Source organism: Passer domesticus, chromosome 5 (genome assembly GCF_036417665.1).
Source record: "Passer domesticus isolate bPasDom1 chromosome 5, bPasDom1.hap1, whole genome shotgun sequence".
Taxonomy (NCBI): Eukaryota; Metazoa; Chordata; class Aves; order Passeriformes; family Passeridae; genus Passer; species Passer domesticus.
Window position 1 is genome coordinate 13,867,805 of NC_087478.1, and position 25,613 is coordinate 13,893,417.

The following is a 25,613-nucleotide window of genomic DNA, read 5'->3' on the forward strand; positions in this document are numbered from 1 at the left end:
TTATGCATATGAGGTAATGAGAATCAATTTGGTTACATAACAATGGGAAGCACTGGGAAACATAAACTATGAAATCTGCTTGGCATAAAAAGCTTGCTATGAAAAGACTAAAAGGATGCTGGCTTTTTGTAAGGGAAGGACAGCTGAAAGCTCTAATAGCAACTGGTATCAACTTCCTTGGGAATAAGTCCATTCTTCTCCTTCCTGCTATAGTTTTCAACCAGAAACTCCATTACAGTGCCCTATGCTTTTAAAAATCCAGGTAGTAGACATAGCCAACACCTCCTTCTTGAAGTGAAAGTAGTAATTCTTCCCAGGCCCTTAGGCTTTGCCATTTGCCTGCTCCTGTGTCTTGGGCTCCAAAACTCCAGAACTGTGTCCCAGCTCCCAGGGACACAGCTGAATGACGCTCCAGGTCATTCAGCCTTCTCCCAGTTTCTCCATGATCTGCTCACTGTGACACATTTCTTAGGTTCTAGTTCTGTGTTTGACTGCCTGCAGGATAAACCTGTGTGCCAGACCATGTCCAGATGGCTTTTTAATATCTCCAAGGATGGAGACTCCCCAGCCTCTTTGGGGAACTTGCTTCAGTGCTTGATCACCCTCACAGTGAAAAACTGTTTCTAGATGCTCATGTGGCATCTCCTGTTTCAGTTTGTGCTCATTAGCACTGTTCCTGTCACTTGACACCAGCGAGAAGAGCCAGCTCTGTCTTCTTTGCACCCTCCCTTCAGGTATTTATATGAGTTGATAAGATCCACTTGAAACTTCTCCCAGGTTTCTTCCTCATAGGAGAGATGCTCCAGTCCCTTCACCAGTTCTGTGGTACTGGAATCCCATCAGATGCCAGGAGCCCACACTATGCAGCATCAGGCAGACCTCTAGTCACAGCACAGCATGTGCTGTGCTTGGGCCCATCTGTGCTAAGGTTCTTTAGTACTATGGTCTTGAGGTAGGGTTTTCTTAGGAGTAAACAATGCCATTTGTCACTTCTCCTGTCACACCAAAGGATGTTACCATGAGAACATGCTGCTTCATTTCAAGATAAAGACAAGGACAAGCCAGCAGTGTTATTGCTGGTGCCGGGTGGGATCTGCTTGCAGGCTTCTCTCTGAAGCTTAGCTGACAAAGTTTATCCTGCAGCCAGGAGACAGGTGCAGTGCAGCCAAGCTGTGTGTGCAGCACAGCCCAGCCCAGTGCAGCAAAGCACAGCACAGGCCCATGGCCACTGGAGACAACTGTTCCAGAGATCACCAGCTCCATAATGCACAGCAGCCTTCCAGCTGGGGTCACTGCAGCTGCTTGGCCTAAGTCCTAGGACCAGTTCACTAGAGGACACCATTGACTGCAAGGAGGAACAGGGGGAACTAACTCAGACTTACATGAGTAACTTCTATGACATATGAGTGAGATGAGTGTTTTCTGCTGACAGTGCAGAATAGTCCCCCCAACACCAGCTTTTCACTTCGTTGTTCTTTAGTCATTAATTATGTCATGGTCTCATGGGAGAATGTAGCAGGTGGGATTTTTTTCTTCAGTTCATCTTGTGTGCATCTACATAGCTTAGATGGGAATGTGGCTTTCCCAAGAGGGAAGACTTTTCCAGGCTTGGTTATTTGCCTCATATCTTGCATTAATTATACCCTCTCAATCTCAGTTTCTGATTATTACTCCAGATCCCTTGAAGAGCCATGTCACATACCAATAATGCTTATAAAATGTCTATAATAATGTTCCATGTATCCATATATATGGTGTGTCTCTGTTCTGTCTGACTGGGTCTGTCCTGTGTAATGCAGTGTGTGGCTTCTCCCTTGTTGGCAGGTGTTTCAGTGCAGGCACACTATTGCTCTGTGAATACTTGTGTGTTCATATCACAGTGCATGGAAGAAGTTACGCCATTGGTAACTGAGCACTGTAGAGACTCAGAGCAAAACCAGCCTTTGCTCTAGAGGCTTTGCTGTCTACACTTCCTCTTCCCTGTGAAATAAGTGTCACTTCTCATCTCCCAAACTGTGAATAATTTGGGATCATTCTAGAAGAGGCAGACTGCTTTGCTCATGGTGTTACACTGCTGTGATGAAAGTCAGAAACACCTCTTAGGCTGGAATATGCCTGGTGGGACTGACAGGCTAGAACCTTGTCCAGAACAGCTCCTTGTTCTTCAGTTCATTGATCTTCATGATCATCCATCCAGATAATCCTTTTATCATCAGTACTGCCAGAGGTAGTTTAAGAAAAGGAGAGTATTTTCTCTTCACTTGATTGATTCCTTTCAGGTGGTGCAATTATTTCAGAATGCATTAGCTGCTAAAATTTTGTATAAATTATTTATAGTTTGATTTTAATTATATGCGTGTTTGTGTGTGTTCTCTGCCTATCACAAGATACAGACTGAACTGAATAATTATGTGACTTACTCATCTTAAATATTTTTTGCCATCTGACCAGTTCTAGTAATATTCTGTCTGTGATCTAGGTAACAGTAAAAGATCATTAGATGAGGTGATACCTGAGTATGAATAGCACTTTCCTCCTAGATTGTTTTCTTGTAGAAATGTGCACAGCTTTGTTGGGAAAAAAAAAGCCACAGAGTGATTAATGTGATTTTTTTTTTCAGCCTTTGATACCAGATTTTAATTATATGCATTGAGAATTCAGCCTTTCATACTGTGCATTTCATTTCCTGTTAGCTATATTCCTTGGCATTATGGTCTTTAGCACTCTAGTAGGATTTTCCACTAGGTAACTGATCTATCTGAAATATTTAGAGGATGTTTGTGGCCATTTCTGTATGAGGGGAGAGCAAAGTTCAGGGTAGGGTGGTTTAAAGACAGATCAATTATTTATATTTTTAGAACAGTTACTGAAACCTTACCTGGCCCTAAAGTCCCTTGAACTAGACACCGTGAGATAAACAAACAGCCAGATAAACAAACAGTTGTGGTTTTTAAATTTTGATAAGTATTATTTATGATTTTTTAACTCTTTGGTGATAGCACCTTCTGTTCAAGAGCAGTGAACACAACTCTACTTAAAAAGAATTTAATTCATGTTCGTTCAAGACCTTTTATTTTCTCAAATTTGTAGTGGTGGTGCCATCTTTTTTCCTGTTTTTTTTATTAATGTCATTGAAGAATTAAGAATTTAGTTACTTTAATTAGAGGAGGCTTTTGTTTCTTTTTGTTTCTTGTTAATTACTTTAATTAGTGGAGGCACTGTTGATCAAGATTTGCTGTTGGTGAAAACTGGAATTTTTACTATTAATCTAAACCAGGAGCATTGCAATAACTGGAGTTTTGCTGAGGTGATTCCAGACAAAGTATAGCAGCTTGTAAAATTATTATCTTGACGAGCCAGGTGATATGGGGGGATCCCTAGATGTTCAAGCTTTTGGAAAATGGTCTATGATATCTATGTAGCAGGTAAAGGGAGCCACCTAGAGTTAACCTACAGGAATCTCTATGTATAAATGTATGTCTGATCTTCTGCCACTTCCTGCAGCTTAGGTGGCAAACGCAGAGCTAAATGTTAAACCCACATATCTCTCCTGAAGGCAGGCACCTAAATAAGATTAGAACCTCCTTTAAATGTTTTTCAAATGCTACTGAAGGGTTAAGATAGCTACTGGATTTTATCTTAAAGAGCATTGGGAAAAAAAAGACTGGTACTAAAGTCTCCCTCCTTCCAGTTGAGGATTCTGACTGGTATAGTATATAATTAGGCTCTTTCCAGTAACTATCTCTTTGGACACACGATTCCTGCCTGTTAACAGTAGTTTCCTTGTAAGCTATTCTTATTTTCTGCTAGTTAGTAATTGATGGGGTTTGTTACTCCACTGCTGCCTGGGCTTTTCTGTAATTTTTACAAACTAGGTGGGGAGAGGCGTGCTTGGTAGTTCTGTTGTGTTTAGCTGTGAGGCCAGAAGAAAATGCAGCTGTGCCAGGAAGCAGTGCTGGTGACTCAGAGAACAGCATGGCACCAAGTGTGCTGGCACAGTGCATGGCACCAAGTGTGCTGGCACCATGTGTTTGAGCATCACTTTCCCTGTTTTGCCGTAGGTTAAATCTCAGACCTGCTAGTCATTACAGGATCATACTTCACAAGAGTGAGGTATTAAACCCCAGGCAAATTATATGATAGATAACTCTGTCCTCCTTGCCCTTCCCTGCAGCTTCACCTAAATGACACAGCCTTACCCGCTGATTTAAACCTTTCTGAGCCCAGGTGGAGTTGCTCTTCTGTCCCAGAGGTGGCAGCAGTCTGGAGCAAATGAAGTGATTTCTACACATGCAAGAAGTCAAGCCCTTTGGGATTTTAGATGGAGAGCATTTTGGATATGTCATAGCTCATTACTTCATGAAGTTACTTAATATTTAGAGTTGAGATTTTGCAATATCACAATTAATGTAAGTGGTTCACTGCACTTGGTGCTAGTGTTCCTGCAGCAGCCCAGAGCAGTACGATTGCCACAATAAGCAGAGAGTAGAACAATAAGCAAAGAGGAGCAAGCAGTGCTTATATTTGACTTGTGGTTCTGGTTTTGCTCCATCTTGCCACAACACAGAGATGACCAAATATTTGCAAAGAGTTCAAATTCCCTGCCCTTCCCATCCTCACCCAGTTGGTGGTGAAAGTAGTTTAACCACAGGTGGGTGCAGATAGTTCACCATGGATGTTTGCAGCACTAAAACCAATGCAGCTGATGCCAGCTTGCATGTGAATTTTAGTTTATATGGCAGCTTTAGTTCTGTAGTTCTTCATTTGTTGCACTGTGAGTTCCTTCACATTACTCTGTGGTGCATTTTAGGGACTCTCAGAATAACAGTGGATAGATCCACCCTTCTGCAGACACCTCCAAGGGAAGGGAAGAAATGTGCTGAGGTGTTACACATCTCTGCCAGGCAAAGCTTCTGCATGACTGAGACCTTCCCACCCTGTGGGTCCACAGCTTTTTAGAGAAGAAAACTGACTGCTTTTTAACATACTGTGAAGTTGTTGGAAGTAGTTCTTGGTGGCAAGAGCAAGCTGCCTGGAAGCCTCCTCATTGCTGGCCCAGTTTTGACTGGTCCTCTCTATCATCATCCCCTGGTGCTACAGCTTTAATAAGACTAGTATTGTTTTAGCAAATGAACCCAGAGGGAGTTGTGGAACACTTGGCACAGAAAGCAAGACAGAGTCTGCAGCCTGACTGTTCTTTGGCTCTGACTTTCCCTTCCAAACTCAAAATCCCACGGACTTTTCCTGTGGTGTTTCCAGTTTCCAAGAGCTATCAGCTATTCATGCTGTCTGTGAGACAGGATGAATACTTGTCCTTCACAAGAAATCCTTAGACCAGCAAAGGAAATGGTTAAGTAGATGTGTCTTAGGTTGCCTTTGCTGTCTTAACCTGAATGGCCTGATATCTTTTAGAGAGCTGTGAAACTATTCTTTCAGTTTTCTTGTTTTGAGACTAGGAGTTTTTTTGGGTCCTGGGCTGTACCAGAGGCTGGGCACAGCTCATTACATTGTGGCCATTGGCCATAGCCGTTCTCCACCCATGACTGAGGACTCTGGCTTCAAACTGGAGCCAGCTTGTTGAGTAAGACAGATGGTATTACCTGGTCTGGAAATATGGTGATTAAGAAGCTGCTTCCCATACAGCACAGCCTTGTACTTGGCAAAGGGAGGCTGGTGCTGGGAGGTTTAAGATGACCAGCCCCTTTAATGTGTGCTACTTTGCAATTCAGAGGTGTACACTGGCTTCTAGAGCCAGCTAAGTTATGACCAATCCAAATTCTGTATCCAGAATAGCAGAGAAAGAAGGGTTTCAGTGCAAAGAATGTTGTCGGTGCTCTGCACCATGGAATTCTTTACTAGTTTGAGCTGCAATATTTTTGTTGCAACTTGATTTTAACATGTATGTGTTTAAATAAATTTCTAAATCTCCTAGGAGTACCAAACCTTGAATACAGGATAGCTCTGCTGATTCCAAGTGAAATCATTCAAAATGGGTTATGAAGTGGATATTTATTCTACCTAATCTGTGGTTGTGTTTCTATGCTAACACTACCCTTGTTGTTGCTGTGTAATCAACTGTTACAGGAACAATACATTGTCCCTCAGGTAAGTTTAGAAAAATGTTCACAATGCACCCACTGGGTAAACCCAGTTTTAGCAACGTAGTGTTTAAAGCCTTATACCCAGTTCATAGAGCATCAGCAAGATGTGCTCACCTGAAGCCATCCTCAGATTACAAGTTTCCCTCTGTTGTTCCTCAGGCCCTACATGTCCATTGGAACACTACGGGATCAAGTCATCTATCCAGACTCAGTGGAAGACATGCATGAGAAAGGCTACCAAGATCAAGATCTGGAGTCCATTCTGCATATGGTTCATCTCTACCACATAGTTCAAAGAGAAGGAGGTAAATTGCATATTTTTGGTAAAAACTTGACAAAATCCATTCCTTGCATGTGTGTTTTAGTGTGACTGACCTTTACTAACTGAACCAGCAAAACTGGATTCAGACCTTTGTGGTTGTGGGAGCTACACAGACACATGGTTGTTGCTAACAGAGGGAGAAGAGCTGAGTGCTCCTTCCCTTCCCAGTAAATCCATGCCCAAGCTGAAGATCCCCACTATCTTGTGATGGCCAGTCTTTTCCTGGTATTGTGGGATCACTTACCTTCCTTGATTTTCATAAAAACTGTCTTAAAACATTCTAATGTCACTGACTACATCAACTTGAAAGCATGTGAATGAGAGAGTCAGGTCTGCTTTCACCTCCCTAGTTTGTGGGATCAGGAGAACTATGCGTCTTGAAAAGGGATGTCTGAGACCACCCCACCAGAGTGAGCAAGTTAAAAATAACCAAGCAACACTGGCTGGCAGTAGAATGTTGCCATCTACTGCTTGCTGTTTCAGTGTTGTTTGTTCTCAGAGTTGGGGACAGTGTGTATAGATCTACTGACACTATAAATGTCAAGATGCTAAAGACTTCTTTTGTATCTAAGGAACTGGAACATTTCATGGCTTTTTTTCCCCCAAGCACAGCAATAATTTCTATCCTTTTGTTCCTGTCAGACACTAATCTCTAATTTCAATTTCCTCCCCATCATTATGCTTTTCAAACAGACATAGGACAAAGTTGGTAACATTCAGAGAGAAGAAAAAGGCTCATCAGACCCCTTTAAGAGGTGTGCTGAATGTACCCTGCCTTTCTCTGCCAGCTGTCAGGGCTAGTTTTGATCAGGTACTTTGCCTTGTGTGTGCTTGGTGAGTCTCAGGATCGTTCTGACAACACAGAGTAGTGCTTCAGCCACTGGGAATCCCAAGACAGTGTCTAAATTCCCACTCCTCGATGGCAGCCTGTTCTGTAAAGAGGCAGAAGCTTCCTTTTTTTCTAAAGAATGTGTAAATACTTCAGAATCTTTTCTGCACATTTTAGAGTGGGAAACAGTAATCATTTACAACAGCAATTGTATACCTAAAGGTACTTGTCCACTAGCATTGCTTCTTTGTAATGTAGTAAGATTGTAATAATGACTGCTGCTATAGAAAATAAGAATCTGCCATTATTCTGATTCATGTTATTATTCAAATCTGATCCTATAACACAAGAAGTAGGCAGAGCTAAGCTCAGTGACCGGAACAATTGCAGAGAAGGCCTCTCCTTCCTGCACTGACACTACAACTATTGCTGTTAGTATTCCTGAATTGCTTACTTCACTAAAAGAGGTGCTCACATTGCAGAAGAGCGAGCAGGAATGTTGGAATGAGCAGCTGGTAAAGGAGGACTAGTTAAATTGTCAGTGGTAAGAAGTCACTGTGGAGTGTGTGCACTCACTGTGTGCTGGTACTTGTGGTTGGGCTGCACAACACGTGGGCCCTTGGCTGCCAAAGCCACCCCCCAGCAGTCCCTGGGTGCACATGGCTGTGGTTTCTGACCCTGCAGCTGGAATGTGTAACTGCTGATGGGGCAGTCACTGTGCCCCATGTCCAAGAGGCCTTGGCTACAGTCCCTGAATGCCCAGGTTTGGATCAGTCTCGTGCTGCTTTCTGTGCCAATGAAAGTATTGCTGACCCTGATCTTGCTCCTCTGCCTGTCTGACTGCACATGCACAGCACACACAGTGCATCACAAAGGCCAGAGGACACTGTTACTGTTCACTGGTGCTAGATTGAAGCTCAGGATGAGGGCACACTGTGCAGAAGTTTGCACAAACGTTGGGAAAAAAGTGTCTTAGGTGCTTTGTGATCTAAAGTGACAGAAGTGGGCAAAGCCAGAAAACAGGGAGAGAGATTACCACATACCAGGAAGGTTTTAGGACCATAATATACTTACTTGTTCCCTTTTCTTCTTGGGCATTTGCTGGAGACAAGTGCCAAGGTAGGAGCAGAGAGGAAATCTGTGACATATGATTTGACATGTTACATGGATTTTATATGCTTAGATATTTTCTAAAGCTGCCCTGGTCTGGGATAAAGACTCATGTTCTGGGGTTTTCTGAATCAGCAAGACAGAAATACTTGCTGAAAGTGAACAGTTGAAATTTTTCATTTATACGTAGATTAATATTTTTTAATTCCAATTTGTATTTTATTCTTTTGCTTTAAATCATATTTTTAAACTAAAATATTTTTATTAAAAATTGAACATTTTTGTTTATGAAATAGTGAAAAATCTCATATAAACCTCTTGTGCTTTAACTGTTTACAAATGTCATGTGTGTATAATCTGATACTTTGGAGTTTTGTGTTCTGCTCCTTGTGGACAGTTATGAAAAAGCTAGATGAAGCCATAGGTGCACAACTTTGACTTAAATTATTTGTTCTGGCATGACATTACTGTTTTTAGCTGAATTGCTTCTACATTGCAACAGTACAAGGATCACCACATGCCAGGTTTTGTGTCTGATGTTGTTTCTGTTGCTGCCAATGACAGAAATTCCACTCTTTTCCTAGCATTAAGGTTTAAGGAAGTAAAATAAATAGCCCAATTTGGCACTTAGCTTCTGTGTTAGCCTCATGAAACATTTTTCAGTCGGTATCAACAGAATGCATCAAATCCTCCAAAACAACAATCCTCCTCCCCAGCACCACTGTTCTGGATGCTCCTGAGCCCTTGAAGAGCCCAGTGCAGTGGCTGTTGGCAGTAGCCCCCCTTGCTGCTGGAGGCAGAGCTCTCTTTCCACACTAATGTGTTTCTCACCACCTGGACATTAGACAATGTTTAGTTTTATTACTTACCATTTTATTATCTGTAAGGGGTGGCCCCATCAACATCTGCAAAGTTGTTAGCTCTACCAGAACCATAATTTCACACAAAATGAAGGTTGTATACAGTGTGTGTGATGAAAAAGCAAGTCCAGAAATGGGGGCTAAAAGCATGCAGATATGCAGTACATACACATAAAGCTCCTCGTGACCTGCTTTGAGAGTCTGTGTGTATTGAACAAGTGTCAGTGGGAGGCAGCCCTGGGCTGCTGGCAGCCTGTCACAGCAGAGGAGCCGTGAGGCCCTGAGCTGCGCCGTGCACGCGTGACTGGGCCTGTCCGGCTGGGGCTGATGACATTACTGAGCAAGTTCAACCTGTTTATGGTTTCTCAGCACCCCAGATTATAATTATTCCTCATTATTTTGCACATTTGTCATATCTTTGGGTGTTGTCCAGGGAGCCTTTGTGCTAGGCCATGTATAAACAGACGGACAAGCCCATTTCCTCTCTCTGAGATTATTTCACCTGATCTCTTCAGCCCTGGATTTGCTTTTGTTACTGGTACCAGCAGGAACTCTGGAGAGCTCTGCCAGCTTTTCCAGTGGCTCTGAAATCCAGAGACACAAATCCCTGCAGTGTCTTACTGAGCTGGGGCTCGTACAATCCATGGTGTCTTTGTTCCTTGCTCAGCTCCAGGTTGTCCTTGCATATTCATCCTGCACAGCACTGGGCTCTCTTTACATAGGCTGTGAAAGAGGCTTCCATGCCCAAAAACTCAGCAGGGGTGGACTCTCTGGCTGTGAGCTGCTGTGTTAGCCTTTCTCTTTCCTTCAGTCCTTGTCTGATAAGGTGCTTTGGAATGTAGATCTGAAAAAAGAACTTTTAAGCTTCTTTTCATGGCAGCTGAATGCTCATTCTTGCATGAAAATGCAAGGATTCACAAGGATGAAGAGTGTAGAGGGCTGTGGATCCCAGGAGTAACCCATTTGGGTTTTGCCAATTACAGCTTGCATTTTCCTTCAGAAAATTGAGATTAAAGGAATTATAAAAGAAGCCATGCAAGAAAATGAAATGCTGCTGTCCTGAGGCTATCACTAGTTCTTGCTGCCAGCTGATTGTATTTCTGCTGCTGTTACTGTGCCCCAGCACATTAAACATGCTCTTTGTCTTACTGGCTGCAAAAGCCATAACAAGAAGGTGGGCTAGGAATTTGGGCTCTGAAAGCCAGGATTGTGCTTGCACTTACTGAGAGATTTGTGCTGCATTCATGGGCGAGCATTTAATTTCTTCATTTCTGAAGTGGATGTAGTGATGGGTGACCTAAGCCACTGACTTGGCTGTTATTCCCAGAATACAAGTACCTTCACTGACCTGTGCCATGGCAGCAGGAAGAAACAGGAGACAAGTAGGTGCACTACTGTTCACAGATGGAGGGAGGGAGTTTAGTGTGAGTTACAATGCCTACATGTTCAGACCAAATTATTTAGACATTAGAAAAGAGTTTTTTTAATGGATAATATAAAATTGCACACTTCCTTATCTGTCATTTGAGGCGTTCCAAGTGGAAAATAGGAGAGTTCCGGGAGGGTGCTAGGCAGGAAGAGACAAGATGCACATGTCATACTCAGTTAAAATGTAAGTTGAAGTAACCACAGAGGTGACCATTGTATCCTGGTAAATGAAGGTTAAATCTTACACCTTTAGAGTAAATAGTATAATTATTTTGCTGACAAGAGGATGCTTCTTTTTGAACTTCATTCCATTTTTGTCTTTTAATAAACTCTTAGAAACCAGCTGATCAGGAAGAAACTGTGTGAACACAGGCACTGCTCCCCCAGGCACATGTGCACACATGCACACCCACCCACACCCCAGCTCAGATGCAGGTCCTGAGTCTCCTCTGTGTTCTCAGCTTAAAAATAACAGAACACAAGCAGCACCTTGAATGTTGTCTTCAGAAGCATAGTTGTTTCTATGGCTTTTGTGAAGAACCATTCCCATCCCTTGCCAGAACCCTTTGCCAAAATGGAGTGCTCCAGGTGTTTTACAGTGCTTTTTGGGAGCTCAGGGTGTTGGTGGAAGGGCACTCCAGCTCTCTGTGGGGTCCCAGCACTGGGACTGCTCAGCAATAGCAGCCTGTGTGCATCTGTTCCCTTTACCAGGGTATATCCAAATGGTGATTCAGTTGATCATTACACAGTTCCATCTTTGTTAGGAGCCTGCTGAGAGAAAGCACTTTATGTGCTCCTGGGAGGGTGCCCACTGGCATCCTTAAACAAGAATGGAAGGAAAATAGGGAAAAACTGTAGGATCACTAAAGGTGATGTCTTTCTTGCATATGCCTGGTTTTTTTTAATCTAACTTTATAAATATTTATTTTAAAATTATTACATTATATTTTCTAATTTTATGTAGAGCAAAATCTTGAAATTTAGTCTCTGCCATTATCAATTACTGGTTTTGGTCACACAGCCCTCCATCAGATGTTTCACTGATGTTTGTTCAGTTCTGCCAAGCCCTGGTATAGCACCAAGCACAGACAGAGCAGTACCAAGCCTCCTGCACCTTCATAAGCCCCATTGTCTCATATTTGTTCAGGTATCAGAAGTAACACAGCTCACCCTCCTTGCTTTATATTTCCACTCATACCTTTCACGAAAAAATAGAGAATTGTTCCATTAAACAAATATGACAGAATAAAATTACTAGTTATATACAGATCAAAGAGTTATTTTCAAAGAGATGGTAAGTAATGTTTTTTGACGATATCTATGTGACCAAAAAGTCTAAATTCCACTTCTAAATTTGTCATGACATAAGGGACATTTTTCCAGTTGATTTTTCCAGTGGATAGGCATTGAGACATTTCAGAAGATGTGATTCAGTAGCCTGAGCTGTCTCTTCTGTAGTTGAAATGCTCTTTATGATTCTGGTTACAGACTGTAGAGGTGTTGCAAGTGAAGCTGCATTTCCTACATAAACTTATATTGTCCTGACTCATTTTGTTTGCATTGTTTTTTTAAAGGCTGGGATGCTGTCATGGATTGGAAAGATGTCTTATCAGGAGGAGAAAAACAAAGGATGGGCATGGCCCGGATGTTTTACCACAAGTAAGTGTTATGGTTCATTCCTTAAAAAGCATTTGAAAATGAGAAAGAGCTTTGCAGATCCTGTTACAGTTTGAGCAGTAGTAGACTATAATCTGCATGCAATATGCAACACTGTCTAGCATAGGACCTGCATAAATCTTGTTGTTTATTCATTCAAGCTCTGTCTTTGGTTTGGATAATGCTTCTTAAGCTTTGCTTTTGCCAACATAGCATTGCATTTTTCACATATTTCTTTCTGTAACATCTCAGGCACAAGCATCTTCCCTCCTACAAATGCTGCTGAAGTGTGATGGACTGCTGCAAGAAGCTCTTGGGGTTTTAAAGCCAAGCTCCTTAACCTTTTTTGATTTTTGAGACTGCAAGCACATAAAGGCAGCCCAGTCCTTACATAGCAGTGGATAGGAAGCTTTGAGTTGGCTTTAGCTACTGCATAACTTGATAAGTACAAAATAATACTAGGTCAGACTAGGACATAGAAGTTAGATCACTGTGTACTCAAATGGGACAGGAAATAAACCCCATTTTTCCTGGAAGTTGTCTTTGCACCTGAATAATGCATGGAAAGTTCATGTTGTTTCTAGCCAGCTTCCAGCTGTAAATAAGAGACAGCTGTCTGGCAAAAATAGCTCTCTACTTCCTGTTGTTCTTTCAATTAAACCTTGTACATGGGAGTACTGTCCAAATCCAAGAAGAGTAATGTTCTTTATCTCCTTTTAAAAGGCCGAAATATGCATTGCTGGATGAATGTACGAGTGCTGTAAGCATTGATGTCGAAGGAAAGATATTCCAAGCTGCAAAAGCTGCTGGGATCTCCCTGCTTTCCATAACACACAGACCTTCTCTTTGGTAAGTATATTCAGGGCTTTGTCATGGTCCTTGATTTTAGCTCTCTGACAAGCAGTGGATTGGCCTTTATTCTTTGTACTGGGGCAGTTGTTCAGTCAATCTCTGCTGCAGTTTCTACTGCAGTTGTCTACAGCAGTAGTGATGTAAATTAATTTAACATGGATTTTTTTCATTCTTTGAAAGGTATTTATTTATCCTTCTTATTTTTTAATGCATTTCAGTTATTAATATGCAGAATGTCTAAGAGGTAATTAATTAGTCTGTTGTGGCCACAGCCACAACAGGTACCACCAGATTATTCTGTAAAGGTGACAAGATACCTGAGGTGTCCTGGGGAAGTTTACCAGTGCAGGGAGAGGATGGGAAACATGGCAAGTGGTTAAACTATTCTTTGTTCTTCCATAGGAATACTGTGTCTGTTTTTTTAGCAATTGTCCCCTATCTGCAGGATTTAGTTTCTTGATTTTTTGGGACTTTGGTGATGGAAAAATAGAAGGATGGGTTAAGCATTTGGTATCACAAAGGATAATATGCAAAAATGGTGAATATTAGTCTGGAGATGTCAGTCCCATGTCATAAGCCATTGAGTTTATTAAAGCTCTCACATTCTCTGGATGAGATTTACAATCAGTATTTTATGATGCATTTTACCTTCTATAATTTGTAGTGATAAATTATGCAGTCATACCAGCAGCTCTGAGGGAACTCTGTGCTCTTCCTCTGGCACCTCCTGAAAAATGTTTTGTCAGGTCTTGACAAACTCCACATGTACACCTTTGAATATTTTCAGCGCACACACCCTGATACTCACTGAATGATCTGTTACTCCTATAAAGACTTTTTATTTCGGCCCCTTGCAAACTGAACCATGTTTTAGGAATAAAGTTACCTTTAGCCAACTTTATAAGACACAGAGGAACAAACTGAGGTGTAATTTGAACAAACTCGAGTTTTATCAGTAGGATCAGGTACATCATGCCTGCCTCACTGTATTTGCTGCTAAGGAGATGAGACATCTGTCAGAAAGGGAGATAAATAAAAAAAAAAAAACTGGGAGTAGAATTCCTGAAGGAGAAATGAACCTTGTCTGATGCTGCTGTTCTATCTCCTGGGGAAAAAGGCATCTGATAAAGTTGTAGTGAAGGCAGTTGTAGCCACAATGTTTCTAAGAAGGAGGCAGTAAGAGGGACAGCAGGTGAAGAGTGCACCTTCCATGGCCCTGCTGCCACTCCTGCCAGCATCCCTGCAGGCGAGGGGTTGCAGAGGCAGTGACTGCCCCTGCTGGGAGCTCACAGCAGTGTTGTTACTTCCAGCTGGCAGCCGCTGAATTTCACTGTTGGCCTGGGGCAGTCCTGGTGACAGGCTTTGAAATACCCAAATCCCTTATGAAAGAGTGTCCTGGCATGACGAGTCATTGAAAAAAAGCCTTACCCAGTGATGCAGAACTGGACAGCTCAAAGTCCTCAGAGGCACCTTTGAAAAGAGACACATACATCCAAATTTGCATGCAAGAAGGAGCCATCTGTTGTTCCCTGAACCATTACTAATGCTGTAATTTCTGCTGCAGGAAGTACCACACTCACTTGCTGCAGTTTGACGGGCAAGGCGGCTGGCGTTTCGAGCAGTTGGACACCGCGATCCGTTTGTCACTGAGTGAGGAAAAACAGAGACTGGAATCCCAGCTTGCAGGAATTCCTAAAATGCAGCAGAGACTCAATGAACTGTGTAAAATCCTGGGAGAAGATTCAGTGCTTAAAACAATGGAGAAAGAAGAATAAATAATTTATGGTTTATGTTTTTAAAAGTATTTTTTTAGTTAAAAGCATTACAAATTCAGCCATTATCCTTTGCATGCATTGTGACAGAGGCTTAGAGCATAGCAAAACACAGCCAGCAGAAAATAATGCTCTGAATGCTATGTAAGACTTCAGTGTTTTAGTATTAGGGAGGAAAGTGGTTGAACTGTGAAAAGAAAATAAGCAAGTGCACAGAGTATAAGATTAGTCATTAAAGCTTACCTTAATTCCTAGTGAAAGCCCAATTCACTGCAAGAAATGACCAACACCCTTAGGTTTTCTAGGTGAAGTTTTGCCTGAGCCTTGGCCTGCAGAATGTGCTCTTGTACCGGGTCACTGTGTGCGTATGACATGCCTGCTACGCAGAGCAACCGGGCATGACACTCAGGCATGGAGCACAGCAGGGCCGCTGTCTGGGTGAGTATGCAGATGCATGCAAAAATCTCATTGGGGTATAAGAAACATTCTCTCAGCCCGTGTAAAACAAGATTTCTGTTCTACTACTGAATAGTATACATGCCTTTACCTGCATTTCCATAGGAAATAATGTAATAGGCTGACCAGAAGACAGCTGTCTGAGCAACCCACTGCCCTCATGACAGAAAAGCAGGGACAGAGCTAAACATGTAATATACTTGTGCTTTATGCCATTACACAGCTTCAAAGGCTCTTTGCCCTTCATGATACATCAGTTCCTTCAGGGGATTATTTATGTCCCTTACTCGGTAACCTCTGGTGGTGTGGATGGAGCACTGGGCCTGGCATCAAGTGACTTAGTTTTGGCTTGATTAAATCATTCATCTTCTCTGTGGGTCCAATCCAGCTGGCATCCATGTCCGACCCAGTTCCTCCATTGGCATAATCACAGTACAGACACTTGTTTGTTCCATGAGACACTTTGTGGTGGGAAGGACTGTAGGAGAAGGAAATGGCAGTTTCTAACAATAGGCTGAATTCTCAGGCATGGCTGTCCTGCCAAATGAAATGCTCAGCACTTATAAAGGTCTGTGAAAAGTTAGAGCATTTGGTAACCACTAGTGAATATACCTGCCATATTTTGGTGGAGTGGCAGAACATTGCCCTCCCTGTGAGCAAATGCACTGGTTAAGAACCTTGCTTTCAGATGCACTCACTGATTGTCCCATCAGCTTTTCAGTTCAGATCCCCAGTCAGTCAGAAGGTTCTTTAACAGAACTGCCTGAGACAGTGCTGGCCTGAGTGCCTTGCTGAATGCAAAAGCTGGAGAATTAAAGATGTGAATGTATTTAGGAGGTCCTGTTCTCTCTGACTGCAAGTGCACGGCAAAGGGGCAGCTCAGGAGTGAAGATCAGGAGGGGAAAGAAGCTTTGCAGATGGGCAAATGAGCCTTAGCCGAGATGTAGCAATCCTGAAGTTTGTTGTTTTTTTGGTTTTTTCCCTAGAAGTGTGTGATTCCTTAGAAGATTTCTGTCTGTTGTTCTTAGTCTGAGAGAGGCAGTCATAAACTGCTAAGAGCTGTTTGGAGAGGAGAAATATTTTAGGGGCATTTACTGAGCTGGAAATGTTTGAGCACCCTAACGTTGATATAACCTGTTTTTCTTTTCTGATTGCTTCAAGAAAAAGAGGAAGTTGAATTACCTCCATCTGCCAAATCCCAGTCCAGTGCACTAACCATTAGCCCATATTCCTTCTCAGTGTGCTCAGCTCTCTGCTTGGTATGGCATTTGCACCAGAAAATGGAGCAAGTCTGCTCCCTCCAGTGTCTGTAGCTTGAATGTAACCCTGTAATTTACCCTGATGACAACAATTGGTTCCTTTCATTATTTTTTTTCTGTAGAGCCCCCTGAGACATCTCACTGATACAGAACGGAATGCTCCTAGGAACCTTTGAAAGAGCTGAAAAATTAAGGTTCAAGATAATTAGATGTTGTGTCGTAAAACACAGACGGAGGTCACTGCTGGGGTGGCTGACATGTGTATGCATTTTAATTTGCAAAATGTCTGTGCTTGTCCCTCTCCCTGAAGGTGAGCTTTCCCCTTTCTCATCTTCAAAGCAAAATTCATAACTGCTAAGGAAAAAGAGAAGTCAGCCAAGAATCTGTTCTCAGTGAGCATAACCGAGATGACTGATGAGTGTAAAAGCTTGCAGGTTTCTGATTGATGTTTCTCTAAGATGAGATGGATCAGGGCACACCATGCACATACCCTTGTCCCAGCTGCATCCTGCTAGCACAAGGCAGCCTCAAAGCCACTTCCCACAAGCCTTTCCCAAGCCAGGACCTGAGGTGGAGGAAGGGGCATTGCTGTTCCCCACCTCTCCATTAAGCACTTTAACATGTGGCTGGGAACTAACCCAGGGTTATCCACTCCCTGAATGAGTGGGATACTGAAAGGTGCTGAAGAATAGGCCTAGTTTGGCACAGCTCCAGATATCCCACCAAAGCTCTGCCCCTGTCCTTTGACTTGCTGGGAGCCATTATGGCAGCCCCTGAAATCTGCTGTATGCCTTACAGAGATCAAAGCTGGATATCCCTCATGGCACAAACCAAATCTCTTCTGAGGAAACCACGTTTAGTAGAAGAAAGTTTGTTTGCAGTTGGTTTGTTTTAATGAGATGATGCATAAAACATATTAAATTAATATATGTTACTGAAATTTTGATGTTATGAATTCTAATGTTATGAAATTTTGATGAAACCTGAAATCAGACCTGGATCAATCTAATACTATTTTCTTTGAAGTTCAACATTTATTTCTTGGATCCAGTAATAGACAACCATTCCTGTTCAGCTGTTTAGGGTAAAATACTCAAGCATCTCACTGAGCTATTTGTGTTCCTGTAGGCATGGCAAGAAATTTAGAGGCCACTATGCGAAGAAACACTTCTCTAAACAGGAACTTCCTGAGTGATACCTAGCTGGTTTTAGAAGGAATTTCTCTACTAGAGGCTTGTTATATTTCTAGTTAGTTTTGTGGCAGGAAGCAAAGCTGCCCTGGAGGTATTTTTGCAAACTTTCTGTGTTGTTCCAAGGGCTAGTTGAGACTGGAGTCTCCGTTTCTGTTTCTGGAGAGTTTTACAGGGCATGGTCCAGCTCATTTTGTGCTGCTTTGGGTCCAGCCTAGGAGAGGTGCATGCTCCCTGCTCAGGAATGGCTCATGGAGACACTGTTCTGGAGCCAGGGCATGGGGAACACATGGCCCTGGCCATGCAAGAGGATCACAGTGGGACAGGATACCTTGGCAGAAGATTTTTTGTGGTGCAATGAGAGCTGCTTATGAATGTTCATTCCCTTTTTGGTGTTGAGAAGCTGTGGCTCCCCAGGAGGCTGAGGAGGTGACTTTTTGGCCTCCTTTCTGCCTGTCATACCTATCTGGAGCTAGCCAGACCCTGTCACAGTGTCTGTGCATTCAGGGCTGGGCACTGCCCAGTGCTGAGCACACCCAGCCTGTGAGCAGCCTCTCACCCCCCAGGCTCAGGGCAGACTGGATTGCCAGGGTCTGTTTGCACCTAGAAGAGCACAGGTGATGAGCAAGAGTCATACCTGCCTCAGGCAGGTAGCATCTGTACAACAAAAATAGGAGTTCTTCACGTCAGTGTGTTCAGATAATGCAGAGTGTTTTTGCAAGAACCTTCAGAATGGAAGGACACAGTTTTTGTGTGGGGGATTTCACTATTTTCACCTGGGAGGACTTTGTTTTTTACTTAGTTTTGGGGTCAGACTCATTCCTGGTTTGGACTTGGAAGTCCTCCTTCTGCAGGGACAGAAAATCCTACATATGTTTCAAATGAATTTTTCAAAAGCGGTGGGATTTGTATTTGAGCAGGGAATGAAGCACTGGGTATTAAATGGAATATTTTAGAGAAAATTATATCTTAAAGCAAATGAACACATCTACAGTCCACTCAGACTTATGAATGGTGATAATGCATGTCAAAGTCAAATTTCTGAGCCAATCATATAAAGAAATCCCCCTACTGAGCTGTTCATGAAGCTTAGGAGAACTGAACTGTTAATCAAATGTGTCTTTGTTTTGTTTATGTTTGATATTAATGCCTTTTAAGAGCAGACAATTTATAAAGCAATAAAATATGCTTTACAGTTGTAATTTATTCCAATCTCAAATAAAACATGTTGCATTTACTTTCAGTTTACAGTGTTCCTTATGAGTCATTCACAAAGCAGTCAGGACCTGCCTGCATGTGCTCTGGGAGTCCTTTCCCAACCCTTGTTTCTGTGATGGAGCAGGAAAGCTGGGGTGGATGCTGTGTATTTTCAAGTTAAAACAAGTATTTCATTCCTAGGTCAGGCTGGCATCAAAGGCTGCTGTGAGGTTTCTCATTTTTCGTGCCATCCACTTCAGCGTGTAGCTGATTGATGACAGGAAGGTAACAAGAGCTGCCACCCTTGCTGGGGCTTTTACACCAAGCAGTGAGCCAGAGGGCCATGTCAGCAGTGCAGCATCGCTCCCAAAGGCTGTTGTTAGGGTTTTCCTAAGACACAGTTATGCAGAGAGCATCAGTGCCACAAATAATCAACAAGCAAGAGCTCACGGTGGCCTAGCAGAGGAGCGAGCTTTTCCTTAGGGAGTGTGAGGGCAATGGCTGGCTCCTTTGCAGCCTTGGCACAGAGCTGGCTTGTGTCCAGCCCCTTTCCAGCTGTGTGGCAGGGGATGGTGAGGTTCTGTGTGGTACAGCACCTGGATTATGCCGTTGGAGGGCAGTGGAGATGGTGTCACTGGAGAACCAGATCCTTACGGATGGCTGGAGTCCAGTCCCCTGTGCCTCACTTGCAGCCACTGCACCCACTCACAGGGAGAGCACTGGCAGAGAGTGAAGTCCAGGACATGAGCAATGAGAAATTCATTTTTGGAGATCTCCGGGCAGGCTGTAGGACCAGGCTGGGGCTGGTGCATCAAACTGTGGTAGTGGAGAAGGTGAGCTGAAAGCTGAGGTTGCACTTCAGTTTCACGTTTTTTGACAAGAAATGCTTTGGTGTCCACTCCTTGGAGAGCATTCCTGCTTTCTGATCTGGAGGACTGGTGCCATGGGTTTGATGTGAAGTGTCAAAGTCCTGAGCCTCTGCCCAAGGGTTAGGTATTCCCAGAAGAAAGGGAACAGCAAGACTTGCATCATGGGAGCTGAAAGGACTCAGGAAATATTCAGAGCAAAGGTGTTCAAAGACTTCCCACAGGTGAAATTTTCTATGAGGTGGGGAGCATTGGGAAGAACATCTTAACGCTGTCTCTGTACGGCTTATTTCTGATTATAGCTCATTCTGCTGCACCTGCTTTGTATTTTTTAAATTGGTGTCTTTAACCTAATGTGATACCATCTCTGAGAGCGTAACAGCGACTTTTCAAAAATACTTCACTGACTCAGTGCAAGTCTGATGTGTCTGAACAATCTGGTTTTAAGCAGGTAATTAAAAAAGGGAGAAAGAGATTGTGATGGTGTCTGATGCAGGGCTGAGGAGCCAGCTGGGTCCTGGGGCTGGGCTCCCAGTAAACACCAGACTGGGATGAGCTCTGGGAAAAACACAGTCCAGGAGAGTCCATAGGAGGAGGCGGATGTTAGAAAAAGAGAATAAGGAAACCTGTCTTGGAAATAAAGTAATTGTGCAAGAGTACATTAGTTTTCTTTTGTTGTCATCAAACATACTAAGACAAGATGTCTCTGACACAGCATTTCTAGGATAACACAAAAAAAAACTCCAAAACCACTCATTTGTTGGTCAGCTCTAGCATGAAAAAAAATTGTTATAAAAATCATTTAGGTTGAAATGTCTTTGAAAGAGAGTTCATATTTGTTGACTTTAGCATTTCATTTCAAGTAGATCAGATTCATAATGCTTTTCATAAAGACTTGAGTCTTTGGGAATTAGGAATTATTCTTACCTTAAATAATAAGATATTGAAGCAAACCCAATCTATTTCATATTTAAAGCAACTAAAAAAATGCATTCAGTACTTCCAATATTCTTGTTCTCAGTTAAAATATTCTCTTCAATTGTAGCCACAGTGTGCTATAAATACATCAAGTTTATGAGATACTTCTTTATCAGCTGGTGTTTGCTGTGCTGGTGTATTTGGAGATCTCTATCTTTATTATATGGGTTGCCTGAGCCTTCCTTCCCACCCTTTTGTCCCATTTTCTGTCCCCCTGGGATGGATGCAGCGCTGACATCCGGGGCAGTGCCTTTGATGGCAGGTGCTGGAAGAGAGGGAGTGAGGTGGTGGGTCCTGTCAAATACATCTGCTTTTTTATAGATCCAAACACTTTGAGGAAAAGTCTCAAGGAGTAATGTCTGCACAACTAAAATGCAGCAGCTGGCAAGGTACTAAAGCAAGGTACCAAGGTGCAGCAACAGGTAGTGGTAAAGCTGGATTCTGCTAGATGTGCACTCAGTAACAGGACACTCCTGCACTGAGCAAAACTTCCCAGCATCATTTTGTAGCTGCAAAGCCAGGTTGATTTAAAACTTACACAGCTCATACTTGTGAAAAACAAATAATACTCTTTTAATCCTATTCCTCAATTTTCATCAGAAACTCACAATTGCCTTTTATAGTGTCCTTTGGAGTATTTCTAGGTAACCCATACATATAATCTGTTCTTAAATTACAGCATGCCTTGTCTGAGCTCTGCTATTCAACCAAAATATCTTTATAAGCACTATGAAATGGCAGCCACAGAAGCAAAATTCTGAAAATCACCATATCCCTTCTAGTGCAAAATGAGCATACAAGGAGGTGCTTTTGCAGTCTCTTGCTGGCCTATTTTTGTACTGTAATCATGTTACAGAGAATTCAGCTCCTGTCTAATTGCCAATGTTCCCTTATGTATCTGCCATGTGGCTCATTGCTGAGCATCAGAGGATGAGGACTCTGTTTATTAGACTCTTGCTTAAATTATTATGGGTGAAAAAAAGAGTGAACAATGTATTTCACACCAAGATGAAAGTGAAGGCAAGGTAATCCGTCCTGGGAGAATGACTGCATTTCCTTTGTAAGGACTGCTTTCCAGGGACTTCTGAAGGGAGGTTCAATTCCTCTTTCAAGTCATGGGCTGAAAACTGCTTCTGTCTGGCAGAGGATATAATTAACAACCAGAAAAAAAACCCAACAAACCAACCAGTGGCAACATCAGTTTTAAAGATATTAAAAAGTATCTGTTTCTAAAAAATGAGCCTGATAGATGTTCCCGTAACTGATCTGATGTGGTACTGTCAATGTCCTGAGACCCTCTCCCCTGCTCTGACACTGGGCAAGGACAGAGCTGTTCTGGTGAGAGCTGGGCCACCATCAAGGTGCTCCTCTGCCCCTCTGAGTGCCTCTGGGAAAACAGAGCTTAGTGCACTGGCATGGGCCCCAAACTTTCCAACCCCTTCCCCTCCAAAAAAGGATTAATTCCTAAAAAATCCTCTCACTCTCTTGACTTTCGCTCCTATTTTGCCTGTCCCAATTTCCAGGGGAGTTTGGAGTTCTCAAGGGCATCTTAGAGACAAACCAGATGGGCCCAAATCATGTTCTTACCTAGGACGTGGCTTAAGGCTGTATCACTAAATACCTGCCTAGTCTGCTGTGAGTGTAAGGCCGTGTTCAAAGTGCTCTGCTTCAGTTTGTTTAAAGCTGTGCTTCAAGATGTGTGTTTACTTTGCTAATTCAGAGCCTTATGCTGCTGCAAGAGACATAAATGAGATGCAGAAGCTGGAAGTAGACAAATTCAGACTCTAATGAAGCCAAGACAGGTTTTACTTCCGATGAGTGCTGGGGTACTCCAGCAGAAGGTGCCTGTTTGGCACAGGGTGTTTGTTGTTTGATGGCATCTGTGGCTTAAGTGGTGCCAAACCAGTCCCTCCTGGCCAGCAGGAATGTGGGAACTCTGTGCTGCTGGAGTCAGGAGGACTGCAGCACCCTGTGCTTTCATGGACAGCACAGCCACCCTGCTGAGTTCTGCTGCACAGAGAGCTACTGTGAGCTTGGGAGGAAAGGACTGGAGAGCTGGAGCCATCAAGGACAAGTCTCTCTGGCTCTTTTCCTGCATTTGTTGGGAGCAAGTACAGACAGACCTGAGCTGCCCCTCCCCAGCACCCATGAAAGCACATTTCAGTCAGCATTGCCCACCCTGAAAGGCACTCACTGCTTCCCTCAGGAGCTGCCCTGCCTTACCCAGTGCCAGGCAGAACATGATGCTGGGGTGCATGAAATGCAGTGCTGGGCTGCCTCCAGAGCAGAGTATGGCCAGCAGACCTCTGCTGTCTGCACCCACCTGCCCAAACAGGCCTTAGACTGGCTGTAATCTATCTGGGCTTGTGCTTTAATCCTATCTGACACAATCTTTTCAAGGGTTTTTTGATTTCTTGTGGGTAGAGGCAGAAGAGGCAGGGCTCCACGCTCTCCTGAAGAATGAGGCGTGTGTGAGCAGAAACTATTTGCTTTGTTGCCCTTGAAGATGAGTCCTCACCCACAGTGGCTCAGGTGAGAATTCTGCTGCGTGCCATGGGGAGCTTTCAGGCTGAGTTTCACCAGAAATGCACTCCATGAGCATTCAAGAATACTCCAGACCTGGGAGAGTTCTTCATCTTCTGTCTTGCTTCTTTAACTCAATCAGATGGTCCTGCAGCTGACTGAGCTCCAGATTCAGGCACAAATACACAAGCTTTTGTGTATTTTCTCTTTTGTCTTAGAGGCTCAGGTCTCCTGTTCCACATGTAATGCTAAGCCTCAGGAATGCCTTTTGGAAAGTGCTGCTAGAACTCCAGTCTTGTGGGTTTCTGGCAGGAACGAAACATGATGCTGAGTTGAACTCCACTGAGTTGAACAGTGGAGCCAGATTTGTTGCTGGTGAAACACAGAGCACGTCAGGGAAACTAAACAAAGCAAATGTTTGAACCATGAAGCTCAGAGTCGCCAGTCAGCAGTCACTCAGCTGTTCTGAAAAGGTTTCCTTAATGACACTGATTAGATTATTGGAGAGGAACTTGAAAGAGGCCACCTTGCTGCTGAGTTTGCAGACTCCTATCAGCATAGCATTGCCAAGGTTTGCTCCCAATCCAGGCTTGCTTCCTCTACAGTAATTTCCTGTAAAGATTATTGATAGTGAGTGAGTTCCAGTGATTACATGTGAACTCATTTTGCCATTAGTGGGGTAAGAAATTGTCATTACTTTCAGGCATAACACATAAAATAGTGACTGTATTCATGGCCCCTAACATTGTGAAGGCACTTAACAGTTTTGTTGTATATAATTTTCAGGTGTTTCGTTGCTCTTGGGAATGACTGATTGTGCAATACATTGCATATTTAATTGGTGAGATTTGAAGTCAAAATTATTCACAAATCCTAAATTCCTTCCCAAATTATTTTCCCCACTGTTTGCACAATACATTACATAATTGGAGCAGCACTGCTGTGGGCAAGGGTCAGTATTTTCCAAGAGTTTCATGACTTTATCAATTCCTGGCTGACATTTTCCTAGCTGAATACTCCTCTGCCACACTTAGGAAGCCTGCAGTGAGGATGATGTAAGATTTGCAGGTGCAAATCAAAGATGAATTGAATTTGGCCTTTAGTTACTCATTGTTTAGTAGGACTGACATGACTGATAAGCTGAGGGGGGAAAAGATTTGGGAAAAAAATGAAACACATCGAAGTTTCCTTCCAGTCAATTCCAGCACTCCAACCGGTGCTGTCTGCCTTCACAGAAACCAGCTGTAGTAGGCTGGGAAGAACTCTCATGTTGCCTAGGGCATAGCTTTGATCAAACAACCCCAGCTTGACTCTCACAAAGCTTTCCTAATGCACCTGATATGGGATCCTGCCTGAGATAATGAATCATGGTGCATTTAAAAGAAAGTAAAGGATTAATGTCAAACTCTGCCTCTAATCCAAACCAGCACCTTGATCATTCCTCCAGTCTGCAGAGTGGTGGGGCAGAAACAGTCCTGGGCTGAGCACCCATGAATGTAGGTCACTGCCATCTGAGAGGCAGAATCAATATTTTAGGGTACATTGCTCCCTCTAGCTTGGGAATTCAATGGAGGAGGTAGGAGAACTAAAATTAATTTTTAAACAGTCTGACTGGAGGGCAAAATCATCTTAATTAAATCTCATACACTCTTCCTCTGATCCAGGAGGCAGATGGTGTGTCCCTCCTGCACTTTGAAGAGAATAGCCCAGAAAAGCTTCCAGGGAGAGCAGATCTGAGACTGTCAGAGCTCCCTTTCAGACAGGTTTTCACTGCAGAGATCACTGATGCTGGCTGTCTGTTGACAGACCACAGAGTTTGAAGACAGGAGACAGAGGGACATGCTCCCAACTCTGTCCTTCCAAGGTGAAATAAGGGGAGGTAATGTATTTTGGAAATTGCAAATTTTGGAATTTTAGGTTTTTTCCTCTTGTGCTTGTGCTTCTGTTTATTCACAGAGTTTTGAGCACGACTGTTTACACCCTGGTATGTCTTTCTCAAGAGGAGGTGCTGGTGAAGGTCCCAGAACAGGCAGCTGCCACACAGCACAGGCAGTACCTACCCAGCACACACACCCATGGCACTGCTTTGCATTTGGCCTTACCTGTGCTTCATATTTCCAGGCTTTATTCTCTGGCTGTGAAACTAAAAATAAGTTCCTTTTTATTTATTTTCTTTAAAAAAAAAAAAGAAAAAAAAAAGGTGTATATTTCTCC

The 25,613-nt window shown here is 43.0% G+C and overlaps 1 protein-coding gene across 1 annotated transcript in view; it reads left to right on the forward strand.

The window, feature by feature from the left end:
* The window catches only part of ABCD2 (ATP binding cassette subfamily D member 2), a 41,199-nt gene extending 22,121 nt beyond the window's left edge, over positions 1-19,078 (forward strand). Inside the window, exons 7-10 of the mRNA XM_064422075.1 lie at positions 6,261-6,406; positions 12,225-12,309; positions 13,030-13,155; positions 14,723-19,078. Of these exons, the coding sequence (XP_064278145.1) occupies positions 6,261-6,406; positions 12,225-12,309; positions 13,030-13,155; positions 14,723-14,933 (568 nt within the window). The 3' untranslated portion in view covers positions 14,934-19,078. The remainder of the gene's footprint in view (positions 1-6,260; positions 6,407-12,224; positions 12,310-13,029; positions 13,156-14,722) is intronic.
* Positions 19,079-25,613: the final 6,535 nt, after the last annotated feature.